Genomic DNA, 21,013 nt, shown 5'->3' on the forward strand with positions numbered 1-21,013 from the left:
ATACTTTTCTGAATCCCTTTGATTAAGGAACTTTTGTATGTTAGAAGCCTTTCAAAGGGGATAAAATTCATTTGGCATTTATTGGATGTATTATTGAACCACTGAATTAGAAATTCTTTCTGGTCTCCCAGAAGATTATAGAAAAGCAAGAACATATCTTTAACTCTAGCCAGATTCCATGGAAGGAATATGAAGTGAGCAAGGGGAAAGACCTGAATCTTGTCTCTAGGACACACACCAGGCTTCGTGTGTTCTGTCCTGTCTGCGTTGCTTACGTAACTGCAGAGATGTGTTCGAGCTTTCAGAATGTCCAGTGGCAAAATGGTGTCAGCACTTTGAATTTTTAAAGCTCCCTTTATTCTGAATAATTTAAGATGTCTCTTTGAGCTATATAGACAGGGAAAGATGAGAAATTGAGATAGCGTGTATTGGCAAAATGATCATCTACATTAGAAAAAAGAATCAGGAAGAGAAAGAAAGTGAGTGGAAATCAAGATTTGGAGTTACTCCGGATCACTTAGGGAAACATTTGTTGTGGAGTATTATGTAACTGTGACTATTTATCACCCGATCTCTTGTCCCCAGAGCAAGAGGCAGAGGAAGGGGCCGAGGCAAGAGGCGGTTTGGCCCTGGTCGAAGGCCAGGACGTCCTCCCAAATTTATCCGCCTGGAGATAACCAGTGAAAATGGGGAAAAGTGTGACGATGGGACACAGGTAAGTGGGGAGGGGAAAGCAGGAACTCTTCTTGGACGCCTGCTCAGAGAACTTAGAACTGTCCCTGGACTCAAACACAATGCCTTTCAGAGGCTGACAGTCCTGCCTGTTGGCACTGCGCTGCCTGTTAATTAAAGTCTGATTGGACAAAAACTCAAAAGAGCGTATTTTTAAATGTTACTTAAAACAGAAGGCCAACTTTGCAGCCCTAAAGATTTGAAACTGTCCAGAGATATTATGGGGGCCTCTGTTTAATTAGTTCAGACAATTGAAATTATGATATTCCAGAAGAGTCCGGCCTTCTTTTTCCTCATAAAGTGATCAGGAATATGTCATGGTTTTTCCATCCTGTGAATGGTTACCTAATTCATGTCCTCAGGAGGAAAATAATCTTTTCTGAGCATTATGAGGCTAATCATTTAAAACATAAAGCAGCAGTTCTTAAGTCCTTGCATGGATGTCTGTCTAGGCAGGGAAATAACTCCTGGTTCTTATGATTTCAGGACCTGTTGCATTTTTCCACCAAGGAGCAGTTCGATGAGGCTGAAGCTGCGACTCCTAACGGGCTGGACCAACCAGAGCAGCCCACCCTCCCGCTCCCTCAGCTGCCCTCGGAAGCCCCGTCTTCTCTGGAGCAGGAGCCGGACACACATGAGCTGCACCTGCATCCCCAGCATGAGGAGAGTGTGCTGCCCGCCCAGAGCACCCTGACGGCTGACGACATGCGCCGTGCCAAGCGCATCCGGGTAGGCAGGATGCCCAGCTCCCCCTTCCCCCAGCCCCTCCGCCTACCGCATGGGTGCCGACTCTCCTGCAGGCGACCAGCTCTGTAGGCACCATACTGTTCACCATCCGCTGCTCCAACCCTTGTTTGTTTTGGAAGAAAGTGTGAACTGTTTCTCAGGGCCTCCATGTCCCATGGCAGGCTGGCATGGCTGGTCCTAGATTCCATCAGTTTAGCAGTGACATAGAAGCCTGGCTCTTGGCAACATCCAGACTAGGGTGGTTAGAGTAGGATAGCGCCCTGGATCCTAAAACTCACAGATTGGAACTGGAGAAATAAGTACACTGAGCTGTAATAGTTATTTACATTGAAGCCAGGCTAATCTGTGCCTGATCAGAGCTCTCAAGTCAATTTGGGGTTTTGAATTTGGTTGTTGACAGTTTCCAATGGGAGACTGGCAGATGCCATGTCTTGTCAATGCACAGGGACCTGAGTCCAAGCAGATCTGGCAGATGCGGCCCAGACATGGGGAGAGCACGGAGCTGAGCTCCAGGTGTGGGGGTAGGGCAGTGTCTTCTCTCCTGTGTAACCTGCTTTGTGACTTCAGACCGTGTGGCTGAGGGCCTCCATCAGTGGCTGCCTGGCCAGGGGTATTTTGTCCTTATTTAACAGATAGCATTGTGTGTGCATTCAGACCTGCGGGAGACACAGGTGGAAAGCTCTGTGGTTTTGCGGGCTCAATGCCTGTGTGGACAATTGACATCCAGAAAACAATGACTTAAATCCATGTTTGTGGCAGCAAGCTGTTTAAAGACATTTCTTAGTCCTTTACATGTGGATGAAAGAGACTTTTTGTGTATCTTTCCAGGCTTTGCAGTTTCTAGATGAACGCTCATTCCCGCTTACGTTTCTTTCAGTCTTATTTGCCTACAGGCTAGAAGGCACAGACAAAACTTGAACAATAGTCTTGTCTGAGCCTTGATGTAAAAATACCTTTAAACATTTGTTCTGTATGGCATTGTGGACGGGATTCTGAGCAGTCAGGCTGAAGAGCCTTTATGAGGGTCCTGAAATGGAAACCTGTGAACCTTATAGCTCCATGAATATTATTTCAAAAGCAAACATGAGCATACAGAAATACAGACCAGAACAGCAAAGGGCTGTGAATACTTCATACCCATTGTGCTACACGAGTCCCAGTCTGCTCTCCTCTCTCTCTTGCACAACTGCTGTCTTTTCGCTTTGGCCATTCTGATTTCTTACTAGGTCCGGAGACTTGCTTCCTAGGTTTAATTTTCTGAAGGCAAGAATTAAAGCCCACACGTGTTGTGAGGTGTGGGTGTGCAAGCATAGTGCGGCCGTGGTTGTACGTGTGTTCTGGAATGAATTGGGTCACTGGTTTTGGAACAAGTTTCCTTGTATCAAAGCAAAACCCACATGCATGTGACTTTTGGCAGTCTTCGGTGAGCTAGTTTTGTTTTTTTACCTTCTCACACATTCTAAGAAGCAGGGCTATGTATTTTTTCATCTCTTCTATCCAGATTGGTAATGACCCACTGAAGGGAAGCCTTCCAACCCCATTGGTAATGTAACTATTTTTCTCTCCTCTAATGCTGCCTGCTCAGTTGGAGCTGCAGGTATGTCTGTTTCCTGTGTTTCACTCACATAACAGAATGCTATTTAAGTGTCTGCCTGACCTACTGTTCTTTGCAACCCGTACTTACTAAATCCTAGTGGAAACTACAGTTTGGTTGCTACAGTCAATGCAAATTAGTTAACGAATAATGCTAATTTATTATTAATTTATTAAGAATCAGTGAGTAAACTGTGGGCTGCAGTGTGCTCATACGTGAAATGAAGAGTAGGACTAAGTAATCTTCAAGGTCCCTTCCAGCTCTGAGACAGCTGAGTATTCTGAAATGCCTTCTGAAATGACACCGAGTTCTGACTGGATGTCCAGTACTTTCGAGGTGCACAGGAGAATTTTCATTGGAGTTCTGTCTGCTGGGATCTTCCAGTCTAATTAGGGACATAATGCTAATGTAAGCTGGGTCACAGTTCAGTATCACATTTAAAGGTGCGTGCATACATGCATGCTCAGTCATTCAGTCCTGTCTGACTCCTTGCAACCCCATGGACTGAAGCCTGCCAGGCTCCTCTGTCCATGGGATTTCCCAAGCAAGAATACTGAAGTTGGTTGCCATGCTTTCCTCCAGGGGATCTTCCTGACTCAGAGAAAGGTAGAGCCCATAATTACTAGAGAAGGTTGGAAGAGTGAAAGGTTTAAAGACAGCTGGATTCAGGGAATAATTCGTAGATGAAATGAGAGTTAAACTGGTCCTTGAAAGACAGACAGGAAGAAAGGAGACCATTTCAGAGGTGGGCAGCCATAACTTCAAAGGCAAGACCCAGGAATGTGCTTGATGTGGTTATGGGCACTGCACACGTTGGTCTGACCTGAGCACGGGTGCCAGCCGGGGGAGAGTGGAGAGTGAGATACTGGGCAGGACTAGCCCAACAGAGGTTTTGAAAACCAGGCACAAAATAGACCAGAGGAAAGTTGTTCTTTTTTTTTTAAAAGGCCAACAAACATGATTGATTTCCTTTTCATGTCAGGGTCAAAATAATATGAACATTGGTCAATAATTTAGGTTCCTTTCGCTATCCATATCAGACTTTAGAAACATTTTATGGGTTTTGTCTGCACAGAATCTGTTATCTCAGGACTCACTTCAATGTGAGTAGAATCCCTCGTCACAGATTTTAGCGTCTCTACCATCTTGGCAACTTATGTTCCATCCAGCGCAGAGTTGTTGGCCAGCGGCAACTCTGGGGTTCATCTTTGCTGCCTCTGCCCTTTCTCATTATAGCTTCTAGAAAATATGTACCAATCACAGCTCTGCAGTGCAGGAGATACGGTAGAGATGGCCTCCAAGTGGGGAGAGGGAACGGGCAGTTTCAGCACTTCCACTGCCTTGTAATGAAGGGGCCCCAGCAGGATTATTTGATCACACAGGCAGTCTGGTTCCTGTATGTAGACAGTGTCCAGGGCTCCATGGAAATCACAAAGATGGTCAAGATAAGGTTTGTCCACAGAGCTAAGAAAGTGGAGCTGCTGCTGGGTTTAGATCCAGTGTCTGAGGACACTCACACTAAACAGAGATGACAGGAGACGTATAAGCATAATGAACCAAAATAAAACTGCGATCCAGATTTGGCGCCCAAGGGGAAGTGGAACCCCTGAGGGACCAGGATCAGTTGCTGTGCACTGTCTGCCCTTGGAAACATGGCTGAATCTGGGTAAAGGAAAGGATGATTAGATTTCCTGAGCACCCTCTACCTTGAACCTCTGAACCTCATGATAGCATTTGTTCACTTGGAATATTTAAAGTCTGGAAAGTAGCCAGAATAGTGAGATACTTATTTTATGTAAAATAAGTATCTTTCCAGATAGAGTAGAGAGATTAGGTGACTGCTAAGCTGTATAATGAAGTGAAAGAGAGCTCTCTGGCTGATTTCAAAAAGGTTTTTTGTTTACAACCTCTTCAGATGCTGCAGAAAAGATCTGGAAATCATTCTTTTTGATTTTTCACATGAGATACATTTCATTAATTCACAAACTTTTATTGACACTTTCTATGAACTCAGCTTTTTAAAGAGATCTAGATTCAAAGGAGAATAAAATATGATGCAACCCCAGTGAGCTTGGGAAGATGACAGAATTGCTAAATATTTACTTAAGATAAATGAGTAGGTGAAATATCTCTCCCAGCCTTTTTAGAGAAGCCTTGAGAAAGATGTTTCCTGTTACATAGGAGCTATGTTCAAAATTCTTAACAGTAATAATAAGTTTAAAAATTGACAATTATTTTGCTTTCCCTCTAAGAGATTATTTCACAATAAATTTAGAAGTTGCTACTTATAAGTAATTTGAAATTTAAGAGTTTCAACATTGTTCATTATACTGTTTTCCATTGCACAAATAATGCAATAAGATCTCCATTAATCCTTTAATTATTATTCTCTTATAGTTACCCAAGCATGAAAGTGAAAGTGTTAGTCACTCAGTTGTATCCACCTCTTTGAGACTCCATGGACTGTAGCCTGCCAGGCTCTTCTGTCCATGGGATTTCCCAGGCAAGAATACTGGAGTGGGTAGACATTCTTTTCTCCAGGGAATCTTCCCAACCCAGGGACCAAACCCATGTCTCCTGCATTTCATGTGAATCCTGCAATATGAGCCATAAGCATACCCATTCACAGATATATTTTTTGAGAAATTATTTTATTCCCTCATAGTTGTCTAGAGCTTTCCTCCCAGTGTTTTGAGGAATTTATGAATGAGTCTTCATTATAGTAGAACTGAAATACTGAATCTGTATTCTCTGTGTGAAAGATGAGTCTGTTGATTTGCTGTCAGAGAGGAGAGTTGTTTTCCCAGTGGTGGTGATGAATTTGTACTAAGTATCCATATTCTCTCACTTGGATTCCTTATAACAATTGCATGAATTCACAAGATGCCTAATCAGCATTAGACGTGCAATCTTTGAGAAAAAAGAAAAAGAGCAGAATTGACTGGTCTAGACAGGGAACAAAGCAATAAGTTTAACCCAGTTAGCGAGGAATTCTAACCAGTGGCACTAATTAGCTACACTGAAGAGCATTTCTTAAGTAGGACATAATTAAGGCACATATTCCATTTAGGATGCGTGCTTTTATGTCTTGTCTCAGCAGCAAACACGTCTATGTAAATCTGTATCTTTGTTCTCCTTCAGTTCTTTTTCATAAATTGATATGCAATTCATGTACTATAAAATTCACTCTTTTGTAGTGTTTTTAGAATACTCCCAAAGTGGTACAACCATCACCACTAGTCCTGGAACATTTTCATCATCCTCGAAAGAAATCCCATGTCCACTGCCTCCTTCCTCCAGCCCCTGCTACGCTTCAGTTCTTTTTATTATCTTTAGTTTTGCTAAATGTCTTAATCAAGCTTCAAACTCTTTGGCTCAAGGACTTCAACAAGTAACATTTGGCTGACTTGCTCCCACCTCATCATGCGTGTGTCACTCACCCCAAGTCATTTCTTCCAAATCTTCAATTTTTATTCTACTTGACCCAGGGATTTTTTCTACTGTACAACTCTTGGTTTTTGAACGTGACCTAGATCCTTTCAGAAGAAAGCACACACACATAGGCGTAAAACAAAACACAAAGTCTGTCTTTTCAAGATGAACTTCTTTGAAGATGGCTTCATTTTTAAGGCCCCTACCAGAAAAAAATCTTCTTTCAACAGTGTATCCTAGTTTAATTCTATGGAAAGTCTGTGATTGCTGAGATCGTCCTCTCTTTCTATAAATGTGTGAGCTGCTTGCACATTTGGCCTACTCACTAAGTAATCCCACTTGTGTGTGTCTTTCAGAATGCAGCTCTGCAGCATCTGTTTATTCGGAAGTCTTTCCGGCCTTTTAAATGCTTGCAGTGCGGGAAGGCCTTCCGCGAGAAGGACAAACTGGACCAACACTTGCGCTTCCATGGGCGGGAAGGGAACTGCCCGTTGACCTGTGACCTCTGTAACAAGGGCTTCATCAGCAGTGCATCCTTGGAGAGCCACATGAAGCTCCACTCGGACCAGAAGACTTACTCTTGCATTTTTTGCCCAGAATCCTTTGACCGCCTTGATTTGTTGAAAGATCACGTGGCCATTCATATCAATGATGGCTACTTCAGCTGCCCAACTTGTAAGAAACGGTTCCCAGATTTTATCCAGGTGAGTACCAACTGCCGAGAAGCCCGAGTACTGCCGTTTTTTAGGAAAGAAAAACAGCGGTTTTTGGAAAATTGAGATGGCCCATCATCTGTATCTTTCATCCCCCTTCTTGACAGCAACTTCACAGTTGGAGAATGATGTCTCTTCAAACTGCTTTTGATAAGCAGAAGATGATTGTGACCATTAATTGTCAAAATAAGACATTGGCATTTAAGCATTTAAGTTATATTACAGGAAATAAACAGTCAGATCTGATTATTATTTTTAAAAAAGTGTTTCTTCATCCCTGCCAATACTCACTGCTTATAAAATATGTAGTACCTGTAGAAGACAGACTCCCATTTCCTGCCTGGAAACATTTTCCTCCCATCACTGTGGCTTCCTATCTTAGGCTACTAAGGTGGTGCATTTTGGAAGGAAATGAAAGAGAAGTTGGTATATAACATACTGATTTTGGTGGGGGGGGAGACCTTATTGTACAGCATGTGGGATCTTAGCTCCCAGTCCTGGATCAAACCTGTGCCCCTTGCTTTTGAAGTGTGGACTCCTAACCATTGGACCACAAGGGAAGTCCCAGTATACTTTGCTTTTAAACACTGACCTCCTCCCCTGTGTTATATTCTGGAGCCAAATGGGGTGAGGATAAATTCCAGAATATTCATGATTTCATCTGGACTTCAAGCAATAATTGTGTTATATGCTAGTGAATGAATAAGTAAGTCTAAATATCTAATGAGTTTCCCTGGTGGCTCAGATGGTAAAGAATCCACCTGCAATGCGGGAGACCTGTGTTCAATAATAAAAACATCCCCCCTCTCTGTTTTTTAAATTACCAAAAGAAAACTGAGAAATAATCATAGTTCTGCTAGTATTAAGAGTCCTGATAATTTTCTCACTTTACACAAACAATTAGGTAAGTTTCTTCTTAAAATTTTTTTTAATTTTTATTTTTTAGCCATGAAAAGTTGCATTAGGGTAGAATTTAATGGTGAAAGAGACTCCAAAAATAATAAAGGACAAGTCTTACAGGAATGGTTTGAAAGCTCAATACTTAGGTCCCATACGTAACTCTTCACTGGATATTTATGACTGAGAGACTTCAGAGGCCATATTCTTTTATTTAAGTTATCTGAAAGTACAGGGAATAAGTCTCAAGTAAGGGGAAAAGATGCTGGTGTTGTATTGCCTCATAAATGGGTGATGTGTTCTGTATCATTGAATTAATGTCTTCAGTGGTAAAGAATCCACCTGCCAATGCAGGAGATGCAAGAGTCTCCCCTGGAGGAGGGAATGGCAACCCATTCCAGTATTCCTGCCAGGGAAAATCCATGGACAGAGGAGCCTGGCGGGTTCCAAAGAGTCGGACATGACCGAGAGATTTAACACACGTGCACACATGTCTTTAATTCTTCAGAACCTGATTTTTATAGACGGATGTAAAAGGACCTATTACTGCAAGGGGCTAAATTGTTTCTATCCATATTGGAAGCAGCAAAAAATGAGAAAGAATTATTTTCTGTCTTCTTATATTTAATTTTTGCCAAGATTCATTTAAATCCAAAGGAACTCTTACTTTTAATCTTCTTTTTTTTTTAAAGAGGGAGAGAGGCAAACGTGGCCCATGTGATCAGGGCTTGGACTAAGCAAGCGTTTTCTTCCTCCTCTCAAGTCCTGGGAGGTGGAGGCCGGTAAGGTTTTCTGGCCACCATGAAAAGGATGCTGTTACTGAGGCCAGTTATCAGTAACACCTGATTGGCTCCCAGGCCAGGCTGACGAGAATCCAAGGCAATGCATTTGGCTCCCTCTAGCGTTGGCGAGCTGCCTCCTGTCATTTTCCCTGACTTTCCGTGTCTTCTCTGCCAGGTGAAGAAGCACGTGCGCAGCTTCCACTCGGAAAAGATCTACCAGTGTACGGAGTGCGACAAGGCCTTCTGCCGTCCCGACAAGCTGCGTCTGCATATGCTCCGGCACTCGGACCGCAAGGACTTCCTGTGCTCCACGTGTGGGAAGCAGTTTAAGGTGGGAACCACCGGGCGGTCTGCGTGGTCTCGGGCCATTGAAATTGTCACGCCTGCTCATTTTGAGGGTGTGTCACCTGTGTTCACAGCACGGACTTGAGGTGTACTTGGTGTCTCAAGTTTGATTTGAACGTGATAGTTGCTCAGTCATGTCCGACTCTTTGTGACCCCATGGACTGTGGCCCAGCAGGCTCCTCTATCCATGGGATTTTCCAGGCGAGAATACCAGAGTGGGTTGCCATTTCCTTCTCCAGGGATCTTTCCAGCCCAGGGATCTAACCCAGTTCTCCTACATTGCAGGCAGATTCTTTACTAAGTGAGCCACTAGAGAAGCCCTAAAATTAAAGAGGAAACTCACTGTAATTTTCCCAAATAATTAATTCATATCTCCAAATAGGGTAATAATGCATCTCCTACAAGAATCCAAGGGTATAATGAATAGAACTAAACTGCTATCAAGGAATTCCTAAAAGGACAATATATTTACCCATCAAATCAAGAGATTTTTTTCTTAAGCATTTGTGAAGTGTAATAGTCTGATAATTGAGCCCTAGGTCATCAGGACGTCATCCAGTGGAAGTGGGAAGTGTATGGGATGTTGAGAAGGTTAGGCTCCTTTGGGGAATGTTAATGACTTCTGGGATTAAGATAAAAGATAGGAAGTATAAGAATATGCCTGGAATTTAGAAGAAAGCAAAGGATAATCCCACAGGAGACTCAGAGATAAGAGTTAAACAAGTAATTGTGAAAATGATAAAACAAGCTTCCTTGGGAAGCCAGATGTTTCTGCAAAAATGTCACTGAGAGACACTCTGCAGAATATGAGTGTAGGTCATCTTGTCATAGAAACTGGAAAAGAATCAGAAATGGATAGGAGGGGAAAACTGACTTAGAAAAGGAGTCCTGGGTACAATGTGGAGGTTGGTTTGGCCATGCACCTCTGAACTTAGTACGGTGGGCATTCAGGAAATGTTTGTTACATAAATGTGCTGAAAAATGAAGAGGGTTCCAGAAACATCCTCGAGCCAAAATGTGGAAAGAACTGGTCTGGTGGAAAGGTTCAAAGTCTTTATAAGACCAATAACAGTGTAATTACATGTCTGAGAGCAGAGCCTCACTGGATAAGGGAGCTGGCATTTTTGGAGTTTGTTTTTATTCAGGATGGGCTCTGCCTAATTTTCTGTCTGTGGACTCATATCAACCCATATCCCTCAATCACATCATCAGACTAAAAGCTGTGACCTTGACCTGTGATCATGTACCCCATCCATAGCGGGTAGTATAACTGCTTACACACTTCTAAATCCGTATGGTGAAAAACACTTAAATTCACTCGGGGTTTAGAGGAATGCCATGATGTGTGTGAAAACATGTGGGAATTGTTTTAAAAAAAACAAAAAGCGTGGGAATTGAGTACATACATGGCTTTGTAAATCCAGTATCACCTACCATTCACAATCAATTTATCTTGTAGTTCTTAATACCAAATTTATTCCATGTGCCCTTTGATTGCTTCTATATAAATGCCAAGTCCTTCTTCTCAGAAGTCAGTGTGTAGCTTTCAAACTGAAAGGTTATTTTAAAGCCCAGCTCATTGCAATGCACTTGCTCCCTGGTGAACGGAATGATTGCCAGCCAGTGTTGCCATGTCCTTGTACCTTCTAGCAACTTGGATGCAGCCTGGTGGGTCCTGTTACTGCTAACTTGTACTGATTTTCTCTTTTTAATCTCTTCAATTAAATTTTTTCTGTCCCCACCCCCACCTGCTGCCTTCTCAAAAATTCTCTGCAAACAGCGGAAAGACAAACTCCGGGAGCACATGCAGAGGATGCACAATCCTGAGAGGGAGGCCAAGAAAGCCGACCGCAGCAGCCGCTCCAAGACGTTCAAGCCCCGCATCACGTCCACCGACTACGACAGCTTCACGTTCAAGTGCCGCCTCTGCATGATGGGCTTCCGGAGGCGGGGCATGCTGGTCAGTGTCCACTGCCCCACACCCAAACAGGGTTCTGTGCTCAACCTGTCCCCGGGTTTCCTCACTGGCTGGGCATGATGGGGAGACAAACGGTTCCCAGCATGGGGCTCCTCTCCTTCCCAGGCTCCCTTGCCCCCCTTTGCCATGGTTCGTTGCTGGTGTTTCTTGGAAGAGGTCTTTGTGATCACTTTTCCTTGCTAGTTTTGCTTTGCTTTGCCATGCTGGGTCTTTGATGTGTGTTTTCTTTCCCTCTTCTCTTCTGTGTTCCTGAACCAGCCTTCCTGGTGGGGTCCTCGCCCCCTCCGTGTTCTCTTCTGTGTTCCTAAACTGGCCTCTCTGGTGGGGTCCTCTCCCCCAGGCGCCCACTCTGATTGTCCCAGATATGACACAACAGCAGACGGGACTTTCCATCTAGGCAGGGCATGGGGACCAGCTTAGCAGAGACACCAGGAGAGCTGGTTCTCAATTCATTTTGCCCTGATGACAGTTTTTGCAACATGTATTTCTGTCAGGACCTGCCAGTAAAGTCAGAGACTGTTATTTAATTTTTTTTAACTTTTCAAGTTTATGTTTGGGTATGGTTGATTAACAATGTTGTGATAGTTTCAGGTGGACAGCAAAGGGATTCAGCTATATACATATACATTGATCCATTCTCTCCCAAACTCCCCTCCCATGCAGGCTGCCATGTAACATTGAGCCGAGTTCCCTGTGCTCTGCAACAGGTCCTTGTTGGTGATCCATTTTAAATATAGTGCTGTGTATGTGTCCATCCCAAACTCTCTGACTACCCCTTCCCCCCATTCTTTCCCTCTGGCAACTGTAAATTCGTTCTCTAAGTCAGTGAGTCTGCTTCTGTTTTGTAAATAAGTTCATTTGAGTCATTTCTTTATAGATTCTACATATGAGAGATATCATATGATATTTCTGATATTTCTCTTTCGGGGACCATTACTTATAATGCAGAACCTTCGTTTGCATTCTATTCAACATCCTCAGTAAGGTTAGGGCCCTAAGTAATGAGAGACAGGCTTCCATCAGTAGAATTCACTAAAGAAATTCCTGCTAGTGTAATTTTCCTTTTCTTTTAGTCAAAGGCTGTTAATGGAATCCACAGCAACCCAATTCACCTTCAGTAATTTGCTGAATTACCGTCAACTCATGTTAATGCTTTGGTCTCAGAGGGACCGGGCCATGCTGGTTCCGGCCGAATGCCTTACGTTTTGGGACATTGCTTCAGAGAGCTTGAACTTCCAGCAGTCGATATCAGAGGTGTTTGTTCAGTGCTTGTAATAGGATCTCTTTTTCTCATTTGCTTTTTTTCCTTTTAGGTAAATCACTTATCAAAGAGGCACCCAGACATGAAGATAGAAGAGGTGCCAGAGTTAACTCTGCCCATCATAAAGCCCAACCGTGACTACTTCTGTCAGTATTGTGATAAGGTAAAAGGCAACCGTCCACAGGAGGACGGACCTTTGTGGGAGCTCCTCTCAGGGCTGGCTTGTCTGCGTGTATAAATTCATACTGGGCTTCCCACGTGGCTCAACAGTAGAGTCCACCTGCCATCGATCATGGGTTCGATCCCTGGGCTGGGAAGATTCCTGGAGAAGGAAATGGCAACCCACTCCAGTATTCTTGCCAGGAGAATCCCGTGGACAGAGGAGCCTGGAGGACTACAGTTTATGGGGTCGCACAGAATTGGACACAACTGAACGACTGAGGACACACACACATAAATACATACTAGGATCTCACAAGTTTCTCTTAACAGATGGTTCTCTGTCTCAGCAGTTTTCCATTTAGACAAGAAAGGACTAGAAGTGCACCCTCATTTTAAGCCAAAATTATTTTCTTAAAAGTTAGTTGACTTTGTTTTTCTTATTGTTTCTTCTTTCTGTGATTATTATTATTATTATTATTTTTGCTATAGAAGAAGAGGCTTATTGCCAAGAGCTTGGTTTATGAATTGGTTTTAAATTCATAAGCTCTAAAATGAGAGTGCTTATGATCCTACAGTAGATTTTGGGTTTCTAGAAGACTGAGTAGGATGGGAAGAAGTTTTGTGGTGTAATACTCTACTTGTACTCGTAGTTTCTTGATTTTTAGTAGTTAGGAAGAAGACAGGAATAGAATATACGTTTATTGTTTCATTGTAATATTGTTCCCTTATCCAACGTCAGCTGTATAAGGTGTAAGCTATATATAAGTAGTGTCAACTTAAAAGCAAGAAACATTTTTAAAGCACAGATTCACCACTGTGGGTTCTAATTGCTACTAGACTTGCTGTTTTGGAAGATTCTTCGGTGTATGAGTCAACTACATACATCACATGAGAGCTTTCTCAGAAAGTCGAAAGTGTGAGCTGGCCTTAGAAGCAGTTCTTTCTATGACTATATCAGTTCCGTTCAGTTCAGTCGCTCAGTCGTGTCTGACTGTTTGCGACCCCATGAATCGCAGCACGCCAGGCCTTCCTGTCCATCACCAACTCCCAGAGTTCACTCAGACTCACGTCCATCGAGTCCGTGATGCCATCCAGCCATCTCATCCTCTGTCGTCCCCTTCTCCTCCTGGCCCCAACCCCTCCCAGCATCAGAGTCTTTTCCAATGAGTCAACTCCTTGCATGAGGTGTCCAAAGTACTGGAGCTTTAGCTTTAGCATCATTCCTTCCAAAGAAATCCCAGGGCTGATCTCCTTCAGAATGGACTGGTTGGATCTTCTTGCAGTCCAAGGGACTCTCAAAAGTCTTCTCCAGCACCACAGTTCAAAAGCATCAATTCTTCGGCGCTCAGCCCTCTTCACAGCCCAACTCTCACATCCATACATGACCACAGGAAAAACCATAGCCTTGACTAGACGGACCTTAGTCGGCACAGTAATGTCTCTGCTTTTTAATATGCTATCTAGGTTGGTCATAACTTTTCTTCCAAGGAGTAAGCATCTTTTAATTTCATGGCTGCATCACCATCTGCAATGATTTTGGAGCCCCCCAAAATAAAGTCTGACACTGTTTCCACTGTTTCCCCATCTATTTCCCATGAAGTGATGGGACCGGCTGCCATGATCTTCGTTTTCTGAATGTTGAGCTTTAACCCAACTTTTTCACTCTCCTCTTTCACTTTCATCAAGAGGCTCTTTAGTTCCTCTTCACTTTCTGCCATAAGAGTGGTGTCATTTGCATATCTGAGGTGATTGATATTTCTCCCAGCAATCTTGATTCCAGCTTGTGTTTCTTCCAGCCCAGCGTTTCTCATGATGTCCTCTGCATAGAAGTTAAATAAGCAGGGTGCCAATATACAGCCTTGACGGACTCCTTTTCCTATTTGGAACCAGTCTGTTGTTCCATGTCCAGTTCTAACTGTAGCTTCCTGACCTGCATACAGATTTCTCAAGAGGCAGGTCAGGTGATCTGGTATTCCCATCTCTCTCAGAATTTTCCACGGTTTATTGTGATCCACACAGTCAAAGGCTTTGGCATAGTCAATAAAGCAGAAATAGATGTTTTTCTGGAACTCTCTTGCTTTTTTCCAGTGGATGTTGGCAATTTGATCTCTGGTTCCTCTGCCTTTTCTAAAACTGGCTTGAACATCTGGGAGTTCACGGTTCACGTATTGCTGAAGGCTGGCTTGGAGAATTTTGAGCATTTCTTTACTAGCGTGTGAGATGAGTGCAATTGTGTGGTAGTTTGAGCATTCTTTGGCATTGCCTTTCTTTGGGATTGGAATGAAAACTGACCTTTTGCAGTCCTGTGGCCACTGCTGAGTTTTCCAAATTTGCTGGCATATTGAATGCAGCACTTTCACAGCACCATCTTTCAGGATTTGAAATAGCTCCACTGGAATTCCATCACCTCCACTAGCTTTGTTCATAGTGATGCTTTCTAAGGCCCACTTGACTTCACATTCCAGTATGTCTGGCTCTAGGTGAGTGATCACACCATCGTGATTATCCAGGTCGTGAAGATCTTTTTTGTACAGTTCTTCTGTGTATTCTTGCCACCTTCTCTTAATATCTTCTGCTTCTGTTAGGTCCATACCATTTCTGTCCTTTATCGAGCCCATCTTTGCATGAAATGTTCCCTTGGTATCTCTAATTTTCTTGAAGAGATCTCTAGTCTTTCCCATTCTGATATCCACCTCTTAAACTTCAGATAAAGGTATAGATATTTTTACTATTTCTATCTTAGATGCATAACTTCAAGGAAGATGCCTCACATATCTATTATGTTCTTGCCCTGTGTGCTGTGCTCAGTTGCTCAGTCATGTCCAACTCTTTACAACCCCATGGACTGTAACCCACCCGGCTCCTCTGTCCATGGGATTCTCCAGGCAAGAATACTGGAGTGGGTTGCCATTTCTTCTTCCAGGGGATCTTCCTGACCCAGGAATTGATCCCACGTCTCCTGCATTGACAGGTGGATTCTTTTACCCCTGAGCCACCTGGGAAGCCCCATATTATGTTCTTATGTTATTCTAATGTATGTTATATCCTCATTATCCTTCAATATGTCTGTTAATATTTTTTGTTTTGGGCTATATGACTGCTCTTTCTCATTTCCTTGCAGTGAAATTGTTAGTTTACTTTAAGCAAGACAGCAGGACTGTATACTGCTTTCACGGCAAAACTTTTGAATTTTCAGGTTTACAAAAGTGCCAGCAAGCGAAAAGCCCATATTCTGAAGAACCATCCTGGGGCTGAGCTTCCCCCAAGCATTCGGAAACTTCGCCCCGCGGGCCCCGGAGAGCCAGACCCTATGCTGAGCACCCACACCCAGCTCACAGGCACCATAGCCACCCCGCCCGTCTGCTGCCCTCATTGCTCCAAGCAGTATAGCAGCAAGGTACGTGGCAGGCTCAGAGCGCCTGGGAACCAAGGTCCCGGCTTAGGGAAACATGACTTAAGACAGCTTCTCATCCGGGTGCTGTGATGGGGGCTAGAGGAGCTGTTTTCTGTGATCAGGGACCACAGTACAGAACGGGAAGAGAATATGGAAGGACTGTCTCCAGAATTAGCGCCATCTGAGAGCCCAAGCACTCAAATGGTTTCTTTTTCCCTTGGTCTGAGGAGGGTCTCGGATTTGAATATTCTGTGCTCGTAGGTTATGAGCTCAGGCTTGCAGCAGCACTATATAAGAACTTAAATGATGGTTCCTGAAAAGCGAGTCACTTTTGCTTGCGGGCTTATCACCGATTGGCTGCAAGTATGGGTGGGATGAGGTCATGCTGTGAGGTATCCTAACCTTACCTGATAGCGTGGCAGGGGCGGGGCGCGGGGGGAGGAGGTGAGGGGAGCTATACACCTCTTTTTTCCCTTTCATACATGCCATTGTCCCATTTCAGGAAAGGCAGGTTGAGGCAGTGTTGCTCTGACTTTTTTTTTTTTAAAGAAAAAGCATAACATGAAAGTCTTTAGGAACCACTGGAGACTTTGCATTTGGGAAAGCTTGAAAATAACCAATTCTAGTAATTATTCTTGGTTTTTGCCATTTTTCAGACCAAGATGGTACAACACATTCGAAAGAAGCACCCAGAATACGCCCAGCTCCCCAACACCATACACACACCTCTGACCACAGCTGTGATCAGTGCAACGCCAGCTGTTCTAACCACCGACAGTGCCACTGGAGAGACCGTGGTGGTAAGTGTGAGCGGAAAATACCTCTCCTATCCTTCCTGCCTGTCACAGCTCCAGTGCCGAGGCCTTGTGACTCTTGGCATTTAATTGGCTGGAGATGTAGCCCATCACCCTTCAGTGTCCAATGCGAGGCACGATGTTTATGCTTGGGTCTCCCAGTCGGTGCTTCCCAAAGCTGAAAGGAACAGCAGGAAATCCTCAGCCCTGCCTGTTCATCCCGACTCTCAGAACCTCTGGGGTAACTCCCCTGCCCGACACAGATAGACCGAGATAGAGAGGTCATCTTCCAGCACCTTCTTCTTTTTCTTTTTTTTTATATTTATTTATCTATTTGACTACACCAGATCCTAGTTGTACCACACAGGATCTTTTTCTAAATTTATTTATTTGTAATTGAAGGATAATTGCTTTACGTTGTTGTGTTGGTTTCTGCCAAACACACACAGGATCTTTTATCTGCAACGTGTAGACTCTTAGGTGCAGCATGAGGAATCTGTTGTTCCCTGACCAGGGATCAAACCCAGGCCCCCTGCATTGGGAGTTCTGAGTCCTAGCCACCTGACCACCAAGGAAGTCCCCCAACATCTTCTTAACTTTGGATTTTTTTCTATCTGTGCTTAGGACTTATCTGTAGTCCCCTGATCCACCAGTAAGACAAACTGAAGAAAATTTTTTTTTTTTGATTGAGCTGTGCGATATGTGGGATCTTAGGTCTCCAACCAGGGATCAACCCCATGTCCCCTGCATGGGGAACCCAGAGTCTTAACGCTGGACCAGGGAAGTCCCAAGACAAACCAAATTTTGTAGGATTTCAGAGAACTGAAATAGCTACAACCAGCAGTGTTATTAGCAATGTGCTTCTTGTCATTTTTCTAGACGACAGACCTGCTAACCCAGGCAATGACAGAGCTGTCCCAGACCTTAACGACGGATTACCGAACACCACAAGGGGACTACCAGAGAATCCAGTACATCCCTGTGTCACAGTCTACGTCCGGCCTGCAGCAGCCTCAGCACATACAGCTTCAAGTGGTGCAGGTGGCTCCGGTACTGTCCTGCGCTTCTTTCTCTTTACATGCATGAATACCTATTGCCATCAGTCAGTAGAGCAGTGGGGGTCCCCTAAAGCACCCTATGCTCAGAGCTGAAGCTGGGCCCTACACCACTGTGCCTGTCAGCTTGGAGTCAAAGGCATTTGTACAGCCCCTGCTGTTGATGGCTCTAGACTCAGTGGTGTAAGGGATTTCTGTCAATCTAGAGGTTTTCTCTAGACACTAGTGAAAATGTGCAGCTAGCTAGCACACTAGCTACAGTGTGTACCATTATCCTGCCCTACTGCAGGACAGTGTGAGCCTCTTCTGAACCCTTACCTTGGGCATCCAGGTTGACTACTTGTTGAGGAGCCTGTTTGATCAGCCCCTACCTGAGCATTGAATGATGTCTGTCAGTGGGAGCTTATAAGGAATAATTGTGAATTTTGAGTATCAGTCCCTCAGTAGTAAGGTATAATTGTTCCTTCTGCAAGGTAATTAGTAGCTCATTCTTACTGATTCAGGAGCTAAAAGGAAAAAATCTTCCCCAAACTATTGTTTCACTTAATTATGCTGAGAAATTGTACTCAAGGCACACATGAACAAACATTTTGCTTTGAAATAAACTGGACTCTGAAGATTTAAAACTAGTATGAAAGCAGGAAATTGGAAGTTGTCATTGACTGTTCTTTTTTAACAGGAGGGTTTTTTTTTAAATATATAGCAGTGTTATTAATTTTAGGCTTTGGAAGAATCTTTGAATATCTGAAGTTGTCTGTAAATTGTGATACATATGTACATTATTTTGGAAAATGTGTCTCTACTTTGGACACATGTTCACAGATGTCTGTGCTACAAATAAGGTTAGGAACTACTGTTCTAGTGATCAAGAGTAACAAGCCAAAAGCAACTTCTCTACTTTGATCTCTTTTAGCTGATAAAGGGTAGGCCATTACATTTAACTGAAATTTAAGGGGAAAGGATTTTTGATTCTCATAGCTTCTCATTCAGCTATATTCCCTCATTTCCCTTCCAGTGTTAAATCACATTACTGTTTCATGGTTGGTAAGCATCATTTTAAAATTAATTTATTTTAATCGGGATATAGTTACTTTACAATATTGTGGTGTTTTTTGCCACACATTGACACGAATCAGCTATGGATGTGCACGTGTCTCCCTATCCTGAACCCCCCTCCCGCCTCTCCCCACCCCATCCCTCTGGGTGGTCCCAGAGCCCCAGCTTTGAGAACCCTCCTTCACGCATCAAACTTGCACTGGTCATCTACTTTACATATGGTAATATACATGGTTCAATTCTATTCTCTCAAATCACCCCACCCTGACCTTCTCCCACATAGTCCAAAAGTCTGTTCTTTACATCTGTGTCTCTTTTGCTGCCTTGCATATAGGATCGTTATTCGCATCTTTCTAAATTCCGTATATATGTGTTAATATACTGTATTGGTGTTTCTCTTTTTGACTTACTTCACTCTATATAACAGACTCCAGTTTCACCTACCTCATTAGAACTGACTCAAAAGTGTACGTTTTTATAGCTGAGTAGTTTTCCATTGTGCATATGTACCACAACTTCCTTATCCATTTGTCTGCTGATGCATATCTAGGCTAGCAAACATAACTTTTAAGGCTGTCTTTCCCTCTGAAGTTTGCCAGCTTGGCTTCAGTGTGAGCTCTTGGGACTGAGCTCTGGCTCTGAAGTCCCATCTCTTCTGAGGGACGTGATTTCAGCTGCACTTTCTCTCTGGAAGGCTTTCTCTGAACTGTACTCAGCACAGGTCTGGGTTTCTCCTCCCACAGGCCACTTCCCCACACCAGTCCCAGCAGTCCACGGTGGATGTCGCCCAGCTCCACGACCCTCAGACCTACACACAGCACGCCATCCAGGTGCAGCACATCCAGGTCACCGAGCCCCCTGCCCCTGCTATGTCCACATCCCAGGTACGCTGGCCCCTGCCCAGGATAACATGGGCTCAGGGACTCTGGAGATGTACTAAGAGCGGAGAGACATTATCTCAGACCTAGTCTCCTCGACTATGGGAGTGATATCTTTATTTGGGGGGCCTTTAAAGAGTCATCTTTGCCTCCAGTGGCTCATTGGTAAAGAATCCGCTTGCCAGTGCAGGAGATCCAGGTTCCATTCCTGGGCTGGCAGGATCCCCTGAGTGACTGAGCATGCCTGCATTAGGGACACACCATTGAGTGCTTAGCCTCCCCTGTCTGGATGGAGCCTGACCTCTGATTTCCTGGAGACCTCCTGTCCTCAGTGGCTGGATGATGGCCGGCAAGAGAGGGGTCGTTTCTATAATTTTGGAGCAGTGACATTGTGAAGGATTACTGTGTTTCTGTGATAGAGACCTTCGTTGAGAAAGCAGAACACTGGAGTGGGTTGCCATTTCCTTCTCCAAAAGCAGAGCTACATTCGCTTGCAAAATATTTATTGAATTCTTACTCTTTGCAGGAAACTTTTCTAGATCTTGCCCTCAAGGAGCTTAGAGTCTGGTAGGGATGTAACAGATGTGCACAAGCAAACAGGCACGAAGGGAAGGTACCTGACCCATAAAGGATGCCCATACACTCTCTCCTGACAGTCACAGGGGCCAGGACAGGAGCACACAGGAAGGCTGCATGTCACTGCCCTGAGTGGTTAAAGCTTTCACTCAAACCCACCAGCCATTAAATAAATATGTTTTATCTTCCTGCCTGACAGAGGTACTTTCATAATGGTCACATTGGAAAATATACACAAAGTAACCATGGATATTAAATAAGGTGGATAGTGCTAATTAAAAATTAAATGTATCCACCATGCAGTGGGATAATATTTACAGACTTGTGCAAAATTAGCTGTTATACTATAATAGTGTACACTGGACAACAGTAAAGATGAAATTAAAAAAAAAAACAAAAACAAATTAAATGTTTTTCTGCCAAACACATGGCTGACACTGGCAGTGGCCAGGTGGAGGTGGGAGGAAGTAGGGAAAAGGATTGTTGTTGTTGTCATTTAGTTGCTAAGTCGTGTCTGACTCTTTGCAACCCCATGGACGGTAGCCCATCAGGCTCCTCGGTCCATGGGATTCTCCAGTAGTGGATTGACATGCCCTCCTCCAGGGGATCTACCCAAC

The 21,013-nt window shown here is 43.8% G+C and overlaps 1 protein-coding gene across 8 annotated transcripts in view; it reads left to right on the forward strand.

Annotated features, from left to right (window-relative positions):
- PRDM10 (PR/SET domain 10) overlaps window positions 1-21,013 on the forward strand; it is a 60,097-nt gene that overhangs the window by 31,404 nt on the left and 7,680 nt on the right. For 2 of the 8 annotated variants that reach the window (XM_068976145.1, XM_068976149.1), the window contains exons 9-19: window positions 586-715; window positions 1,219-1,461; window positions 3,065-3,076; window positions 6,862-7,209; window positions 9,073-9,228; window positions 11,023-11,202; window positions 12,534-12,644; window positions 15,840-16,040; window positions 16,694-16,837; window positions 17,711-17,881; window positions 19,686-19,826. In XM_068976145.1, the coding sequence (XP_068832246.1) occupies window positions 586-715; window positions 1,219-1,461; window positions 3,065-3,076; window positions 6,862-7,209; window positions 9,073-9,228; window positions 11,023-11,202; window positions 12,534-12,644; window positions 15,840-16,040; window positions 16,694-16,837; window positions 17,711-17,881; window positions 19,686-19,826 (1,837 nt within the window). The remainder of the gene's footprint in view (window positions 1-585; window positions 716-1,218; window positions 1,462-3,064; window positions 3,077-6,861; window positions 7,210-9,072; window positions 9,229-11,022; window positions 11,203-12,533; window positions 12,645-15,839; window positions 16,041-16,693; window positions 16,838-17,710; window positions 17,882-19,685; window positions 19,827-21,013) is intronic. The other 6 variants (XM_068976144.1, XM_068976146.1, XM_068976147.1 and 3 more) reach the window with 5 other exon arrangements.

The sequence above is a fragment of the Capricornis sumatraensis genome, chromosome 8 (assembly GCF_032405125.1).
Source record: "Capricornis sumatraensis isolate serow.1 chromosome 8, serow.2, whole genome shotgun sequence".
NCBI classification, from domain to species: Eukaryota; Metazoa; Chordata; class Mammalia; order Artiodactyla; family Bovidae; genus Capricornis; species Capricornis sumatraensis.